This window comes from Mastigoproctus giganteus, chromosome 10 (assembly GCF_048544385.1).
Source record: "Mastigoproctus giganteus isolate SK-2022 chromosome 10, ASM4854438v1, whole genome shotgun sequence".
NCBI classification, from domain to species: domain Eukaryota; kingdom Metazoa; phylum Arthropoda; class Arachnida; order Uropygi; family Thelyphonidae; genus Mastigoproctus; species Mastigoproctus giganteus.
The window spans coordinates 163,593,707-163,610,856 of NC_143584.1; the positions used below are offsets into that span (position 1 = coordinate 163,593,707).

The 17,150-nt window shown below is 36.4% G+C and overlaps 1 protein-coding gene across 1 annotated transcript in view; it reads left to right on the forward strand.

Annotated features, from left to right (window-relative positions):
• The window catches only part of LOC150079443 (uncharacterized), a 227,911-nt gene that overhangs the window by 189,954 nt on the left and 20,807 nt on the right, over window positions 1-17,150 (forward strand). The window contains exons 18-20 of the mRNA XM_090383422.1: window positions 8,381-8,502; window positions 11,693-11,752; window positions 16,166-16,355. Coding sequence (XP_090239548.1) covers window positions 8,381-8,502; window positions 11,693-11,752; window positions 16,166-16,355 — 372 coding nt within the window. The remainder of the gene's footprint in view (window positions 1-8,380; window positions 8,503-11,692; window positions 11,753-16,165; window positions 16,356-17,150) is intronic.

The following is a 17,150-nucleotide window of genomic DNA, read 5'->3' on the forward strand; positions in this document are numbered from 1 at the left end:
ACCTTTCTTCGTAAGAGCAACCCTTTGTTCCATTCACCAATCTTGTTGCCCTTCTCTGTACTCATTCCAGCAGCTCTACATCCTTCTTAAAATGTGGCCTGGCTATTGCCTTATACAAGGGGATAATCACCTCCTTATCCCTTCTAGAAAAATTCCTATATATCATTGACAAGACCCCATAAGCTACTCTTGCAGACCATCTGCATTGCTCAGAAAACTTCATATCTGCCTGCACAATTACCCCCAAGATCCTTTTCATTCTCTACCACTGTCAGTGTAGTACCACACAGTTGATAGTTGATTTATAATGCTGAATCAGTCTTTTTGCTCGATTTTTGATCCTTTCTCCATTTCTTTGTAACCACAGTCATAATGTGGTTACAAAGAGGTTCTATGTCTTTTTCCAAAAAGAAATTTTTCTTTTCACAAAAAAAAAATAATAATAATAATTGGAATTTTTAAAAAATTATGCAAATATCCGCAACTGTTTATTTGCATGTTTTGCCATAGACCGTCTGCACTGCTCAGCAAACTTCATATCTGACTACACAATTACCCCCAGGTCATTTTCATTCTCTACCACCCTCAGTGTAGTACCACACAGTTGATATGTTACTAACATAACGAAACAGGCGTAGGCCTGTTTCGTTATGTTCGTTATGTTACTCTGTGGTTACTGCTACCTATATGAAGTTCTTTACATTTGTCAGGGTTAAACTTACAGATTACTGATTTTTTAGAGAAAGCAGATGGTGACGATATTCTGCAACAGAGAAAACGTTCTCATTTGGTTGTGCTTAGCAGCAATGAAGAGGATGAAAATTAAATGAACGTGCATTATCTGACATATATGTGTCACAGTTTGTAAGACATTTGTTCAGTTATTACTATTTTTAATAAAAATTAAGTTTCCAATAGTTGTGCTTAGCAGCAATGAAGAGGATGAAAATTAAATGAACGTGCATTATCTGACATATATGTGTCACAGTTTGTAAGACATTTGTTCAGTTATTACTATTTTTAATAAAAATTAAGTTTCCAATAGTTATAAAAAAATGGTGTATTTTTTGTTAGCTTTTGGAACGTAATCCCCTTTTTTGTACTAGTTCTTAGTCCCGTATAACACGGTTTTTCACTACACAAGATTTTACTGACTTCCATGTTATACAAGATATAAATTTTAGTAGTTTAAACCAACCTTGTGTTGAAATAATAAAACAAAAAAGAAAAGAAAGAATACCATAAAATATAATAAAATATACAGAATTAAAAGCGCTAAAATCTGAAGCTTTTGAAGGCAGAGCATTTGAAAGCTTCAGATTTTAGAATTAAAGAATTCTAAAATTCTGCCTTCGAAAGCTTCAGATTTTTGCGCTTTTAATTCTGTATATTTTATTGTATTTTATGGTATTCTTTCTTTTCTTTTTATATACTTATTGTAAATTAGTAATACCAGTTATTAAACTATTAATTTTGTTTTTTGTTTTATTATTTCAATGCAAGGTTGGTGTAAACTACTAAAATTTATATTATGAATATGCCCAACCCCAGAGGCCTATTTCAGAAATTAATTAGATGTTATGGCCATTCAGTAGTGCAGTGCATCAGGGAATTCCAGAAGCATAGTGTTAGAGAAGTTAAGCATGAACAACATCTGAGGTTTGCTCATCGGTGTAAGACTAATGGTCTTATACCACGAGATTTTCAAGTTAAACTGCCTTTTGAAGACGAACGATTGTTTAATGTTTCTAAGTGGTACCAGAAGAAGATTCTAAGTATTTGAATCGAGAAGCTACATAGAAGTCTGTACCATATTAGGAGGGAAAAAAGAAAATGTTTAAGTAAGATAAGTGAGAGGGTGACCCAGACGCATCAGTTATTAGTGGTTAATGTAGTAGTAGTAGTAGTAGTAGTAGTGGCATGTGATGCAAGAAAGCAAGTGTATAAGCTTATGCAGCATCAGCCAAAAAAAAATCACACCATTCCCTCCAAATGCCTGTCCAGTTCCTCCTTAAATTTATTCAACCTATCAACTTCCACAACAACAGATGGAAGTTTGTTCCAGCAATTAACCACCCGCTGGCTAAAGGCAAATTTTCGCACATTTATTCTACATCTGTCCTTTCTTAATTTGAATTTATGCCCCCTTAGGTTCGTAATCTGAATAAGTGGAAGGATCCCATCAGAATTCAGCATGCTGTTGTTTTTTGGTTTTTAGGAGCATTAGCAACTAACGCCATATTGCTCCGGGATATACGGTGGTCATTCCCCGACCTTTCCGCATCCTCCGTATTTGGTGGTGACGGGCTTGAACCCCGGTCTAATCAAGAAGCGTGTGCTACGCACTGCTGCTCCTTCCCACCTGGCTACGGAGGCGGCATTCAGCATGCTCAACCCATTCAAGGCCTTATACACCTCAATCAGATCACCTCACAGGTGCCTAGTCTCCAGCCACTGCAATTTGCAGAACTTAAGCCTCTCTTGGTAAGAGGATCCCTTCATTCCCCTCACCAATCTTGTTGCCCTTCTCTGTACGCGCTCAAGTAAAAGTAAATCTACATCCTTCCTAAAATGAGGCCTCCAGACCTGTACGCTGTACTCAAGGCATGGCCTGACCATTGCCTTATATAGAGGGACAATCACCTCTTTTCCCTGCTAGCAAAATTCCTATATATCATTGACAAAACCCCATGACCTGCCCTGGCAGCCTGTCTGCATTGCTCAGAAAACTTCATATCTGCCTGCACAATTACTCCCAGGTCTTTTTCATTTTCAACCACCTTAAGTGTAGTACCACACAGTTGGTACGTTTCTCTGGGGTTACTTCTACCCATATGCAGTACTTTGCATTTGTCAAAGTGTCGACAAAGGCAGGACAGATTTCTGACATTTACAGACATAGGCAAATGGGTAAGTTTGATAGACTTAGGAAAAAATCTGATTTATTATAAAAATATGATTGATTCTGTGATTGTTGGATTGAGGAAGCATGGGGGCAGGGCAGAGAGAGAGTCAAAATACCACACATGCACACCTCTATGTACGTTATTGCAGGTTACATTTTAAACCAAAGAAATTGTAATTTCTTGTTAGAACTACTGACTTGGTAATTTTGACGATTTCGGATTTTTCAGTTGCTCCAAATTTTAAGTTCTGTTCCTAGATAGCTGTAATTTTGTGACTTTTAATAAAATTATATCAACAGATAATTTAAATTTTTTTTTTTTTTTTTTTTTTTTTCTGTTTTTGTCATTATTTTAAAAGTTTTATGCTATTATGCTTAAATCACCATAGTGGTGAAGATCACCTGGCAGTAGTTTGCAACTTAGAAAAGGAAGTTGGTACGTGTTACAGCTCAGGTTGTGATTTATATTGTAAAATGCAATGTAGTTATTTATTGTTGCCTACATTTTTAAACTAATATCAAACTAATTTGAAACACCTAAATAAACCTCAGGGGCTCACATCTGGTGAGTATGGGCTTGGCACACCCAGGGTCCTGAGCTGGATGTCATCATTCCTCTCTTTCTTGGTGATTCCTCCATTCTACTCTCTCTCTCTCTCTCTCTCTCTCTCTCTCACACACACACACACACACACACACACACACAGCATAAGAGAGAGGACAAAGGACATGCACCCGGAAGCTTCCAGGTAATATAAAATACCTGGAAGAACCAGAGACATTATCAGAAGCCAAAAACTGCAAAAATAATTCAGATTCTCCGGTTTCTAATACGAACAGGTATCAACCTCACATTGAAGAATTTGGCACAGATTCATAAAATGGAGCTGCTATTGTTAGTGCACTCTCAATGTCTACTAAATATTTATGCACAGAAAAATACTGCCAAAAGCACTTCCACTGCTAGCACATCCTTTGTGGCTCTTGATAATACTCCTATGCAGGAAAGAGCTAAATCTAATTCTAAGTACCTTTTGAATGGTTTCCAAAATTAGTTAAGGTGAAATTCTTTCATATGATTAAATGTTTTCTGAAAATGAGATACTGGAGATTTTAAAACCTCATAACAAGAAAAGTAGAAACATAGTTGCCAACTCTCTGGATTTGTGGCAGAGAATCTCTTTATTTTTACTCAATTTGACTCTTCTCCATCTTTTTTTTACAAAAACTCAGTTTTTCACCATCTTAAAGAAGAGGTTAGAAGTAGTGAGAAAAGCTATGTGCAGATTTATATGAACACTTTTCAGAGTTGCCAAATTAAAAAGTGCAACAAGCAATCACTAATGAAAGCCAGTGACTTGTGTTCGATTCCAGTTGATAATCCAAAAATTTTGAAAGGAGACATATTGAACTCAGGGCGGGAGAACTTCCAAATCACAAACTTTTGGTGGAAGCAGCCCTAAACAGACCAAGTAATTTGTTAATTCTGAGCTGTTAAGGCACCTCCATAGCCAGGTGGGCTGGAGCAGCAGTGCGTAGCACATGCTTCTTGATTAGACGAGGGTTCGAGCCCGTGACCACCAAATGCGGAAAGGTCAGGGAATGACCACCGCGTATCCCCAGAGCAATATGGCCTTAGTTGCTAATGTTCCCAAAAACCAAACTTTCAGCACAAGTGTTAATCCTCACTTGTTGAAAGTTTGCTCATATTCCTCTCTTCTTTAAATAAATTTCTTCTCTGTCCTTCGTGTTCTTCTCTTCTTTAAATAAAGCAGTCTGTTTGTTTCTTTTAAATGTTATGCCAGTATCTGAAAATCTGAACATAGCCCTTCAATCCAGTGTACCTCACATCCATGTACTGCAAGGATTACTTTTAGATATGTTAAAGAATGCTATGTGCAGATTTATTTTACCAACAGTTATCTTCCATTTCCATTTTGGAAATTGATTACCTCGACAGACTAAATGAATAATTTTTAAAAATTTTAAAAGTTTCTGGGCAAGTTTCTGAACAATTTTTATGGACAATACGTCACAGTGTCATTAACAGTAATGAAATAGATGAAGCAACAGTGTTTTGTAGCATCAGTTCTGTCAGTTTCATTGTGAGAACCCATCAGATGCTATTATGAAAGAAAAAAGGATTGATGTACAGTGACCCTAGGTTGTGGAACTGACAAGTGCCAAGAAATAGCTTGATATATAACAAATTATCCCAAGCCATGCTTGACATTTTAACAACTCCACATTGCAGTGCTGATTGTAAGGGAATAAGGGGGTTAGGCAGGCGAAGGCAGATTACGAGAAATCTTTGGCAAAGGATGCTAAGAAAAACAGCAAGGATTTCTTTACTTATATAAACTCTAAAAGGAAGGGGATGAATCCGATTGGTCCACTTGATATCGATGGTTCGACTGTTGATAATCCTGCTCATATAGCAAACAAATGAACAAACATCTACATTCACACATGAGGAGTTATTAAGGTTTGAAAATGGCAGAAGGTTATCATATTGTAGCGGGATGCTTAATGATTTTGTAATAACTGAGAGCAAAGTGGAGGAGAAATTGTTGAAATTAAACATAAGAAAGGCACCCGGAGTGGATGGGATCTATCCAGTTATATTAAAGGAGGTGGCAAAGGAAGTAACCAAACCCTTAGCCATAATTATGAGAGCATCCTTGGACTCCGGGGAGGTCCCCATGGACTGGAGATGGGCAGATGTATCCCCAATTCACAAAGTGTGATCAAAGGGTGACACAAGTAATTACAGACCAGTTAGTTTAACTTCTGTTCCGGGTAAAATAATGGAGTTACTGGTTAAAGATGCATTGCAGGATCATCTAAGCAAGACTGCAGCAATAATTCAGACACAGCATGGGTTTGTTAAGGGAAAGTCTTGTCTGACAAATTTGATAGGATATTATGATGTGGTTACAAAGGAACTGGATGCAAAAAAATAGTTTTGATATCATATACTTGGATTTCAGGAAAGCTTTTGACACTGTTGTGCATGAAAGACTACTGTACAAATTGAAGCAGAATGGTATTAAGGGTAAGTTGCTACAACGGATAAAAGGATGGTTGACTGAGAGAAGACAGAGGGTGGTAATCAGTGGGTGCTGCTCTTCGTGGACTAGTGTTATTAGTGGAGTCCCACAGGGTTCGGTGTTGGTTCTACTGTTGTTTTGTATATTTATCAATGATATTGATGAGGGTATATCAGGCTTAGTGTCAAAGTTCGCAGATGATACAAAGGTTGGCAGGGTTGTTAATGGCAGTGTGCTACTGCGACAGGATCTAGAAATTTTCGGCAAATGGGCTGAGAAGTGGCAACTGAAGTTTAACATTGACAAATGCAAAGTACTGCATATGGGTAGAAGTAACCCCAGAGAAACATACCAACTATGTGGTACTACACTTAAGGTGGTAGAAAATGAAAAAAACCTGGGAGTAATTGTGCAGTCAGATATGAAGTTTTCTGAGCAATGCAGACAGGCTGCCAGGGCAGGTCATGGGGTTTTGTCAATGATATATAGGAATTTTGCTAGCAGGGAAAAGGAGGTAATTGTCCCTCTGTATAAGACAATGGTCAGGCCACGCCTTGAGTACTGCGTACAGGTCTGGAGGCTTCATTTTAGGAAGGATGTAGTTTTGCTTGAGCATGTACAGAGAAGGGCAACAAGATTAGTGAGGGGAATGAAGGGATCCTCTTACCAAGAGAGGCTTAAGTTCTGCAAATTGCAGTGGCTGGAGACTAGGCACCTGTGAGGTGATCTGATTGAAGTGTATAAGGCCTTGAATGTGTTGAGCCCACTGAATTCTGATAGGATTCTTCCACTTGTTCAGACTACGAACCTAAGGGAGCATAAATTCAAATTGAGGAAAGACAGATGTATGTAGAATAGATGTGCGGAAATTTGCCTTTAGCCAGCGTGTGGTTAATTGCTGGAACAAACTTCCATCATTGTGGAAGTTGATTGGTTAAATAAATTTAAGGAGGAACTGGACAAACATTTAGAGGGAATTGTTTTGTAATTTTTTTTTTTTTTTTGGCTGTTGCTACATAAGCTCATGCCACTACTATACTATATAGCTAGGTTAGAAAAACAAAAACTGAGTTCAGATATTCTCTTTTTTAGTGAAGCTTTGAAAATGCTGCTGGTGCAAAAGCTAGACAGCAGGGTCATTGTTATGAATAAAACTGACTCAACATTTCTGAAGAGGGCCAAGTCTTCAAGTGCCTTTGTTGAAGCAATCAGAATTATTTGATGCCTAATAGAATATCTAAAGAGAAATCTACAGACAGAAAAATGTTTGCTAATTTTTAAAAGTACACTGTACTGGTAAACAATCCTATGGCTGTATTTGAATATAAAATGTGTATTTTGTAGATGAAATTTAATTTTTATTGTAGTATGGACTTCAAAATAAAAAAAATTTCGTGTTGACATGCTTTAATTCAAACATATGTTTCATTGTTTATCAAAATACATAGTTTTATGCTACATTGAGATTTACTATATGGTATTTTTATTATCAGAAAATGATAAAGGCATGAAAGTTAGAACAGGCTAGGATCCAGAAATCAATTTTTGCTAAATATTAACTCATGATTACCCATTTCAGCAAAACTAATTGCATCTCATGGCAAATATCATAATTAATTGATGGCACGTCTTGTACTTTGTATAGTGGCTTTGCTGCTCATTGGCCATTTGGCTTTCAGGAGAGGGGAAACAAATGGAAAACTGAAATATGAGTCCTCTGATGATATGGTGGTTTCACTACTTGTCACTTGTTTAAAGAAGTCAGGCTTCAAATTCCATCACAGAATTTCTAGAAGCATCTTCATTCGCAGCTCTAGTTAGTTGATCTCTTGCTGAGAGAAATGGGTTCTCCCTGTGAGTTATAGGGTTTTCAGCCTGAACAATTCAAATCAACACACACACACACACACACACACTTGCATAGACATAATACACTGCACAATATGGACAAAAGTTACTAATACCCTGAAACCAAGAACTGAAACATGATCTGTATAGAACACATCAAGTGCAATCGTCACTTCACATTACAAGTAATTGTCAGTTTCAGTTAAAAATTTGTTCATTTCATTGGCACTTTTCAGCATTCTGCAGCGACTGGAATTCTTTCTGCTGATTTTAGTTAAACCACTTTAAAACTCTCTCCATTTTTTTGTACACAAAATGTTTCATCATTGTACTATGATAAGCCACTTTTTGAATCAAGGCTACTTACGTGGCTTATTTTGGCTTAATTCTCTTTCTTGTTAGTTATTTCACCAATACCATAAGTCCCTGGGTGTTGTACAACCGTCCTCTAATTCTAAGCTTAAATCATCAGTAGGTGTTGAACTTCAGGCTAGCCAGATTACACTCTGTTTATAGATTCTAATATTTTAAATTCTAATTGTTTTAACACTTTAACATCAATCTGTAATTCTTTCAGTCCTCCAACTCCCTGCCCATGGGAAGGATGCAGTAGAAAGTTGGCCACCAAAGTTGGTCTCTATAACCACCTTAGGATGCATCGAGGGGAGACTGACTTCAAGTGTCAGGTGTGCAATAAAGGTAAATTCATTTTTATATGTACTGTTTGTTAATATTCAATTTAAGAAAGCAAAACTTTCCTCAGTGCTCACTACATTCTAAAAGAATATTGCATTGCATTATCTTCACCTTGTATTTTTTCTCTCATTGATTTTCATCTCACTTCATCATGTACTCCATGCATAGCAAATCAAATATCTAATTGGTAACTCAGCTCCTCCCACGTTCTTTTGTAGTATGCCTATTGTAATTGTGTACTGTAAATCCTCAAAAAGTTTTCATCTAATGTGTGTACACTCAAAGTTTACCTTAACCCCAATAGTAAAACTAGCAGGATTACATGTTAAAGCTGGAGAGACCCACTAATTGGGCCTCCTCTCCCAATTCAGTAGGAAAGTATCTCCATTATACTGAGCAAGAAGCCATTATATTGTTTAAGCTGGAAAACCACAAAACGTTATAGCATATATCAGGATACATTAGCTTTGTGTGGTTTCTGCCAGATATGCACCCTCCCATCCACTCAAAATAACTGGAAATGGGACTCATCGGACCAGGAGACCCGTTTCCAAGGTCCAGTGCCAATGTTCTTTTGCCCAGCTGAAGCATAGAATCTTGTGTCTTGGTGTTAGCAATGGGACTCTGGTGGGTCGGCTGCTCCCATAACCTATTGCAGTTAATGATCGCCTGATGGTATTGGTGGAGACGTTTCTGGCACCTTACTCGTTGAAGTCATCGGTGATTTGTGCCACTATCGCTCTCTAGTTGGCTGAAACAATGTGAGACAGACGTCAATGGCCACGTTCGCTCACCTTTCTCCACCCACAGTGCTGTCCATGATGAGATGTTGTTCCAGAAATGGTGTATTCCCAATACTCTCTTGATAGGGTTGAACGGGGATAGTACAATTTCTGTACTATCTACATGATACAGTGACCCATGCGTTGGGCACCCACTATCATCCCTTTTTCAAAGTCAGTTAACTAAAGGCGTTTGTCCCTACTGACATCGAATTACCATCTATGTGAATGCAGTGTACCTATATACCTGCCAAGTGATGGATTCGTCCACAAGCGAGAGGGGTAACAGCATCATGCTGCCCAGGAACGAGGTATCCCATGAATTCTGTCCTTTCAGTTTACAAAGTATATGGTCTCAGAGTACATGACCCTGCTCATATGCAACTGACTCTGGTTCATACTTGTTTGTGATGCATAACTATAGTTTGTCCATTTTATGATGGCAGTTGGCAACGTGTGAGAGGGCAAGGGAAGAAATAGAAAGCAGAAGATCGACATCACAACAGAAGGCACAGTATCGGCTTTTTATTTAAAGAATTCTGACAAATAAGAATTCTGTACTTAAACTGGACGATACCTTATGGATTAATAAAGTCAATAATGTGTCTACTTAGTACAGACTGTACTTTAAGATTTATATACATTCAATTTACCAAATAAATTTAATATACACGTATGGATACATGATTTATAGGAGTTGCCTAGTTTTGCGTGAGTACAATAGTTTGCTACAGGGGAAATCATAACAGAGAAATTCTCACTTAAATAGAGGTACCAGGAAACTCTCACATAGTTTGAAACTATACCGTGTTTGCAGTTTTAATTTTCGAAAAATATTCCTGCATAAAAATAAAGCTTTCTTCAAGTTTCCTCCTTCCCACTGAGATGCCACTGTTTGTTCTTTACTGCTTTAAAAGAAACTTTTTTTTTTTTTTTTTTAGTATAATAATTAATGATGTTAAGTTTATAGAAACCACTTGTGGACTCACACCATGTAGTCAAGAGAGCAATGGATTGCTCACCACTGACAAGATGATATTCATTTTAGTCATATAGTGTAGTATTACGCTATATGACCAAAAGTATTTTAATACCCCTTCCCAGCAAATATTGTGCACTGTAAAAAGAAGTCCCTCTGCACTTGCATATCATCTTAGACATAATGAAAATATCATGTCTGTCTTCGCAACAGCAGTATGTTAGAAGCTAGTATGGATCAGAACTCAGTGGCTTTCAGCACTGGATTGCGGTTGGATTCCACTCCCGACATGGGTAAATTTTCTGTGATGCAGCTCTCAGTTATGACTCATCCGAAACTTCCAAAATACACTGTGGCAGATGTTGATTAAAGATAGAGGACTGCAGTTGATACCTTGATGGGAGGAGGGGTTGAGTAGCCTCACAAACTCATGAATTATGTTCAGTGTACTGTAAAGTTTGTTCTTCATACATATCATCTGTAGAAAGCATTGCAGAGCACATCTGAAAAGTCACAGGAACATCTGTCAGTGTATTTGAGCTATCCATAGAGAGCTGCATGGCCTTCAGTTCACGGGTTGGGCACGATAAGCCCAATACCATAGTCACCAATTGAAAAAGGGCACCTGAAGTAATGTTGTTCCAAATGTTTATGGGCTTTAGAACAACGGAAGAAGTGACAAGCCTGGTTGCACAGTCTTTTGTATCAGTGAACACATTTTGGTATGTAGATTGCCTGGAGAGTGCTTGCTCTCTGAGTTTATCATCTAAACCATGAAATCCAACCTATTTGGAAATTTTAGATAATTATGCACTACTTGCACTGTAGCAGCACTGTGGAAATGAACCCTGTCAATATCAGCACTGTAACACTCGATATCATACAAAACTAATTTTGGACAGCTTGAAAAGTTGAACTGGCTGACTCAGAGCCTCAATCTCATTTGAATGCCTGTGGGACAAGTTGGGGTGTTGGATTAGAGATATAGGCTGTGGCCAAAATGTCCTTCTTCCAAACATATCTCTAAAAGCAGGAGATATAGAGACGAATTCTGGCCAAAACGTACTGAACATTAATAGAAAGTATGCCCGGGAGGGTTGAGGCTTGTAAAGGCCAAAGATGACTCTGCTAATTAAAAACTCTTTTTTCCTGTTTATGTCCAAATATTTTTCATCGTGTAGTGTTTGTATTTTATTTTTTACATTCTGTTACTTAAGATAGATGCCTGTTTGGAATGGTTTTATTTATTTGTATTATGTTTATAAGGTTTGCTACTAATAGACTGATATTATATTTGTAAAGTGATTCAGCTTTACAAATATAATACTACATTTACTATTAACTAATATAACTTACTAATATAGTTTTTTGTCTTGTGTGACTTTCCAAAGAATAATCGGGTTCTAAATTCTAGCTGTATTTCTCTTTTTAGGCTTTTTCAAAAAGAAGACGTTGGAAAGTCATATGAAAATTCATGAAGATAGACATAAAGGTTTGTGTTTATAAGAGCAATTTTTAAAATAAGAAAATAGGAACATGCTATATATTTTTCCTGAAAATATGAGAATAATTTGCACATGATTCACTATGATATTAACCTTGTTTAATATTTTGCAGTGTATGTTTGTGTTTTTTTATTATTATTATTATTTATTTATTTATTATTAATTTTTTTTTTTTAGTTACATCAACCAAAACAGTCCTCCTATAACAGAGAACAAAAATAAATAAATAAACATTAACAGAGATATACACTTTCAAATATTGTTGTCGATATAAAAGTACATACCCATTTTTGTTATTACAGAGTACCTCATCCAAATTTTTTTTTTTTTTTTTTTTTTTTAAAGAGAACCCCAAACACGAAAGGTATCAAAACCTATAGTACTTAGTACCATGCATGGGTTGAAGGAGAAGTATGGGGAGAGGGGGATGCCGGAAACTTTGCTCTAGAGACTAAACATGGGCTTCACCACTTCAAGCCTCCAATAAGCAAAGTGGTGATGAAAGTCATCTACCACCTAGTGAGACTATATTATAAATCCAATTAATTAGTATTGTATTGGTAGTGGCAAGTGATACAAGAAAGCAAACTTACAGAGCATTAGCCAAAAACACACGTTCCACATCACCTGTCCAATCCCTCTAATAAATTATCTAGTTCCTTATGTTAATTCAAATTACCCACTTTTGCAACACCGATGGAAGTTTATTCAACCATCAACTACCTTCTGGTTGAAAGCAAATTTGTGCACATCTATCCTGCAACCATCTATCTCAATTTTAATTTATGCCCCCCCCCCCAACATGTATTAGACACATCGATATAAACTTCTTAAAACTTAAAATTGGTGCGCAAATAGCCATGCACTAAAATACATTCTCAATAAACATCCAAACTGATTTGAAGGAATAATATAAGCAAATGAATTAATAATATAAATGAAGCTAAAATATAGTTTAACAGTTTATAATGCAAACAAAACTTTTATTTTTGCTTAAAAATGAAACTTCTAAAGCCATTCGAAAAATACTAGCCCCAGAAGTAGCAACTTTTTATTAATAAAGGAAAATTGGAAAAGCAATGCAAAGGGGAAAAGAAATAAGTAACTAATTTATCTAGCATTTCCAGTGTGGGTTTTTTTTTTTTTTTTAAGAATCTTAAGGCTCCGAAGATCGGGAATATTGGTAACAGATCTTTTCAGATCCACGGAGTTATAATGAGTTTTTATAAAAACAGACAGTAAAGGGGAAGATTAAATAAACATACCATATACCAACCAATAATGATATTATTGAAGTCCTGTGTATAATAATTGCAAACATTATGATTAATTATTTTATAAAATGCATGCCTTGAACCTATGCAGAATCACAAACCTTGTTGACATGAAATCAAATGCACTACATTAGTTTCATCTGAAAAGCAACTTATATCTAGGTCTAGTGCCTTAAAATCAGATAATTTCTTCCTTGATCAACCCTTTGTACCATGCATTCTTGTAGAAATTGCTAGTCGATTGTTGGTGGGAAGTTTTTATTCATTTTGTATTGTGCCTGGATACACATGTTCAGTAAGTTCTATGGTAAATTAACTTATGTTAACCTCTATTAACTAAACTCTGTTTCAGTTGCATAAAAGTTGTAATTTAAATTGTTAATTATCTGGAACATGTTATTCATCTAGTTAAAACATATTTACAGTTATTGGTTGACCAGAGTGCAATTTTCATTTAAAGAAATATAATATTTATACATAATTACATATCAGATTTTTTTAAATGATGACCTTGAATCCTTTCCATTATATTGTATAAGATTCAAACTGACACAAAGTCTTAGCTTCATATGTAATATTATTCAAAGAAAAATTGGGAATGGAGTGATAAAGCTTTGGTTCACCCCCAAAGACAAGTTCAACCAATGTGTTTCTTTGACTTCTACAAATAAATTCTGGAATACAAAGGCAAACAGTAACAAGTGATGAAACAAAAAATATAATTTTCAGGTTTAAAGATGTGCATTAGATAAGACAGCCCAAACAACAAAGGTAAGTATCATTATTGCTTATGTTAACTTGAGAGAAACATCATACCACTCTATTTCAGATAACCCAGTATGAAACGAAAGAAGTTTTGTTTCCTTCTTTCATTTCTTTCATTATTTGAATGCTAGTATGGACTTCATCCAGTCTGATAGTGGACCTGGTATTTTGTCAGGAAAAGAGAATTTGTCGAACTGAAATTGGCAGTTCATAAGAAAATGCCAACCTAAATAGCATGTGTGAGAGAGAGAGAGAGAGAGAGAGAGAGAGAGAGAGAGAGCAGTCAGTAGCCAAGGTCATCAAAACAGATGGAGGTGACCGGAGAAACACAGTAAACTAACATTATATATAAGCAGGTTAATGGTACAGCTATGGGCTCCCCCATTAGCGCAATTATAGCAAATCTAGCTATGGAGGAGCTCGAGACCAGAATATTTAATGCTAGTGTTCTCCCTATGCGCCCCTGGAAAAGGTATGTGGATGATACGTTTACATTTGTTCGGAAGGGGAGTGAAGATCATGTGTTGAATATCTTAAATGGCTTCTCCCAGTTCATACAATTTACATCGGAAGTTGAAGATGGAGGAGTTCTGCCGTTCCTGGATGTGTTGGTCTGTAGGGAAGACCAGCAGTTAAAGACAAAAGTCTTTAGAAAAACGATGTGTAAAGGGCAATATACGCATTATAATTCAGCCCTGACCAGCCATCATAGGAACAGTGTGATAAGAACGCTAATTAATAGAGCGAAATCACATTGCAGTAACTCCGATGATAGGAAAGCAGAGTATGAACGTGTCACGGCGGATCTTACTAAATGTGGTTACCCCCAGAGGATTATAGATAAATTTATTAATGAAAATCAGAGGAGAGATGAATCTTTTATACCAGTATCTACTGCATACATTCCCTATTATCCGGGCTTGACGGATTATATAACTAGAGTATTAAAAAAATATCAGACACGCTGTGTGCAGCTTCCGGGACGAAGACTGCGCACAGTTGTGTCTCAAGTTAAGGACCCCATTCAAAAAGAGGATGCTAGTGGGGTCGTATATAATATTAGATGCCCGAATTGTGGGGAATGTTATGTAGGGGAGACAAAACGTCGTCTCAAAGATCGTCTGGGGGAACACAAAAAAGCAATAAGAAATGCGGAATATGACAAGTCCGCCGTGGCCGAACATTTTTGGGAGAAGCAGCACCAGATCTCCCCAGACGATGCCACTATCACCGATCGGGCGCATAGGTTCTGGGACCGTAAGTGGCTCGAGAGTTTGCGGATCAGCTCTACAACCAACATTAATAGGGATAGGGGTGTACGGATTCACCCCCTTTTAGAGACTATTATCCTAAAAAAGGATGAACGGTTCCGTACGACTTCCGTTCGAGCCACTTCCGGTTCCACAATGCAAGAGAGCGGAACACGTGAGAATGGAAACATGTGATGCCTACCATTACCCTGCTGATATTTAAAGGTGTACTGAATAATAGAGAGTACTGCTGAAGAAGAAGGCTGGAGCCTTTGAAAGCTACGGGATTTTATCGCTTTTAACTTAGTATATTTTAATGCATTTTAATCTTGTGTTTTAATACTTTTAATATTGTAATACGTATATTAATTTTGTAAATACAGGTTATTGTAAATATAGTTATCAAGATTTGTTTTGTTCTATTTTATTTTAATTTTATTTTACTCCATGAAAGGTTGGTGAAAAAACGCTAAGAACGTAATACACAGTAAACTACTTCAATAGTCATTGATGTTTTCTAGATTAGATTTTATATCAACTGCCTCAAAGAGTGAAGACTTAACTTCTTAGGATGTAATCACTGGGTGGTCATAGAAATAAGTAGAAAGATATCTCCAAGATCCCAACCTTGTTTGACATCTTATCATCAAGGTGTTTTCAGTTTTATTGATGTCATTGAGCACTGCTTCACTTCCCTAGTTTGGTCCCCATGCTTTAACAGTTAACTTTCATTTCACCATCTGCTCAGTCACCTTGCCATTGCAGGTGATTATTCTGAATGGTATTCAGAACTATTCACTATTCAGTTAATGAATTGATTGTGCACTTTAAGAACTCATGTAATATTATATATGTATTTTTCAAATAAACTGACTTGTATTTAGCTCAGTTTACGTTTTCTTTGTTAGCACTTATTATTTCATTGTATTTTGTTTTCTGAATTGCATACGATTAAAGCTACTTTTGATTATGCAGTTATCAGAGCATATCTAAATTTATTATATATGTGTGTATATATATTTGTTTAAAAAAAAAAAAAAAATATATATATATATATATATATATATATATAATTTCTATAATAATTATATATATAATATAATATGTATAGGTTCCATAACACAGATTGTGAGTACGCTGGACAGCCAGGTTTTCCAGGATGACATACAAGATATTGTTCAACAAGAGCAGGAAATTGACAATAGTAATGTAGAATTGATTCGGCTCATTTGTGCTGGCTGCTTAAATGCATTTGAGTCAGAAGAACAATTTACAGCTCATATTTGTACTGGACAAGCTAAGTAAGTTATTAGAAATATTTACAATTTTAAAATGCTGGAGTTTTTTTTGTTTTTTATTATTATTATTATTATTATTATTCTTTTTTTATATATTTCTCTTATGAGCCTAGTAGTGGATTCTAGTAGTGGGGTCGTATATGAGATCACATGCCCGGATTGTGGGGAATGTTATGTGGGGGAGACAGGACGGCGTCTCAAGGACCGTCTGGGGGAACATTCACAAGTGATACGGACTGCAGAGCTCAATAAATCTGCCATTGCCGAGCACTATTGGGAAAAACAACACCAGATCTCCCCCGACAACGCTGTCATCCTTGACCGGGCGCATAAATTCTGGGACCGCAAGTGGCTGGAAAGTCTGTGGATTGGATCCTCTGGTAACAATAGTATGAACAGAGACAGGGGAGTTGGGCTTCACCCCCTTTTTGAGGCGGTGGTTTTGGCCAGAGATAAACATTTTAATTTTCCACGTCTCCAGACCATTTCCGGTTCTGGTACAACGAATGCTGAGTATGCGCCTGGTCATCCACGTGTGCCGTGAACCTGGTATTTAAGGATGTGTCGCTTAAATCTCACTATTACTGAGGAAGGAGGCAGACACCTCCAAAAGCTCTAATAGTGTTTTTTATCGTATTTTTATCGCTTTTATATTTATATTTTAATGCATTTTAACTTATTTACTTATTTTATTTTTGTTATAGTTTAGTTTTTTGTAAATAATTACAAGTTTTTTGTAAATATTATTTTACAGTCTTTTCTATCATTTCATTTTATTTTATTTCATTATTCAATCAG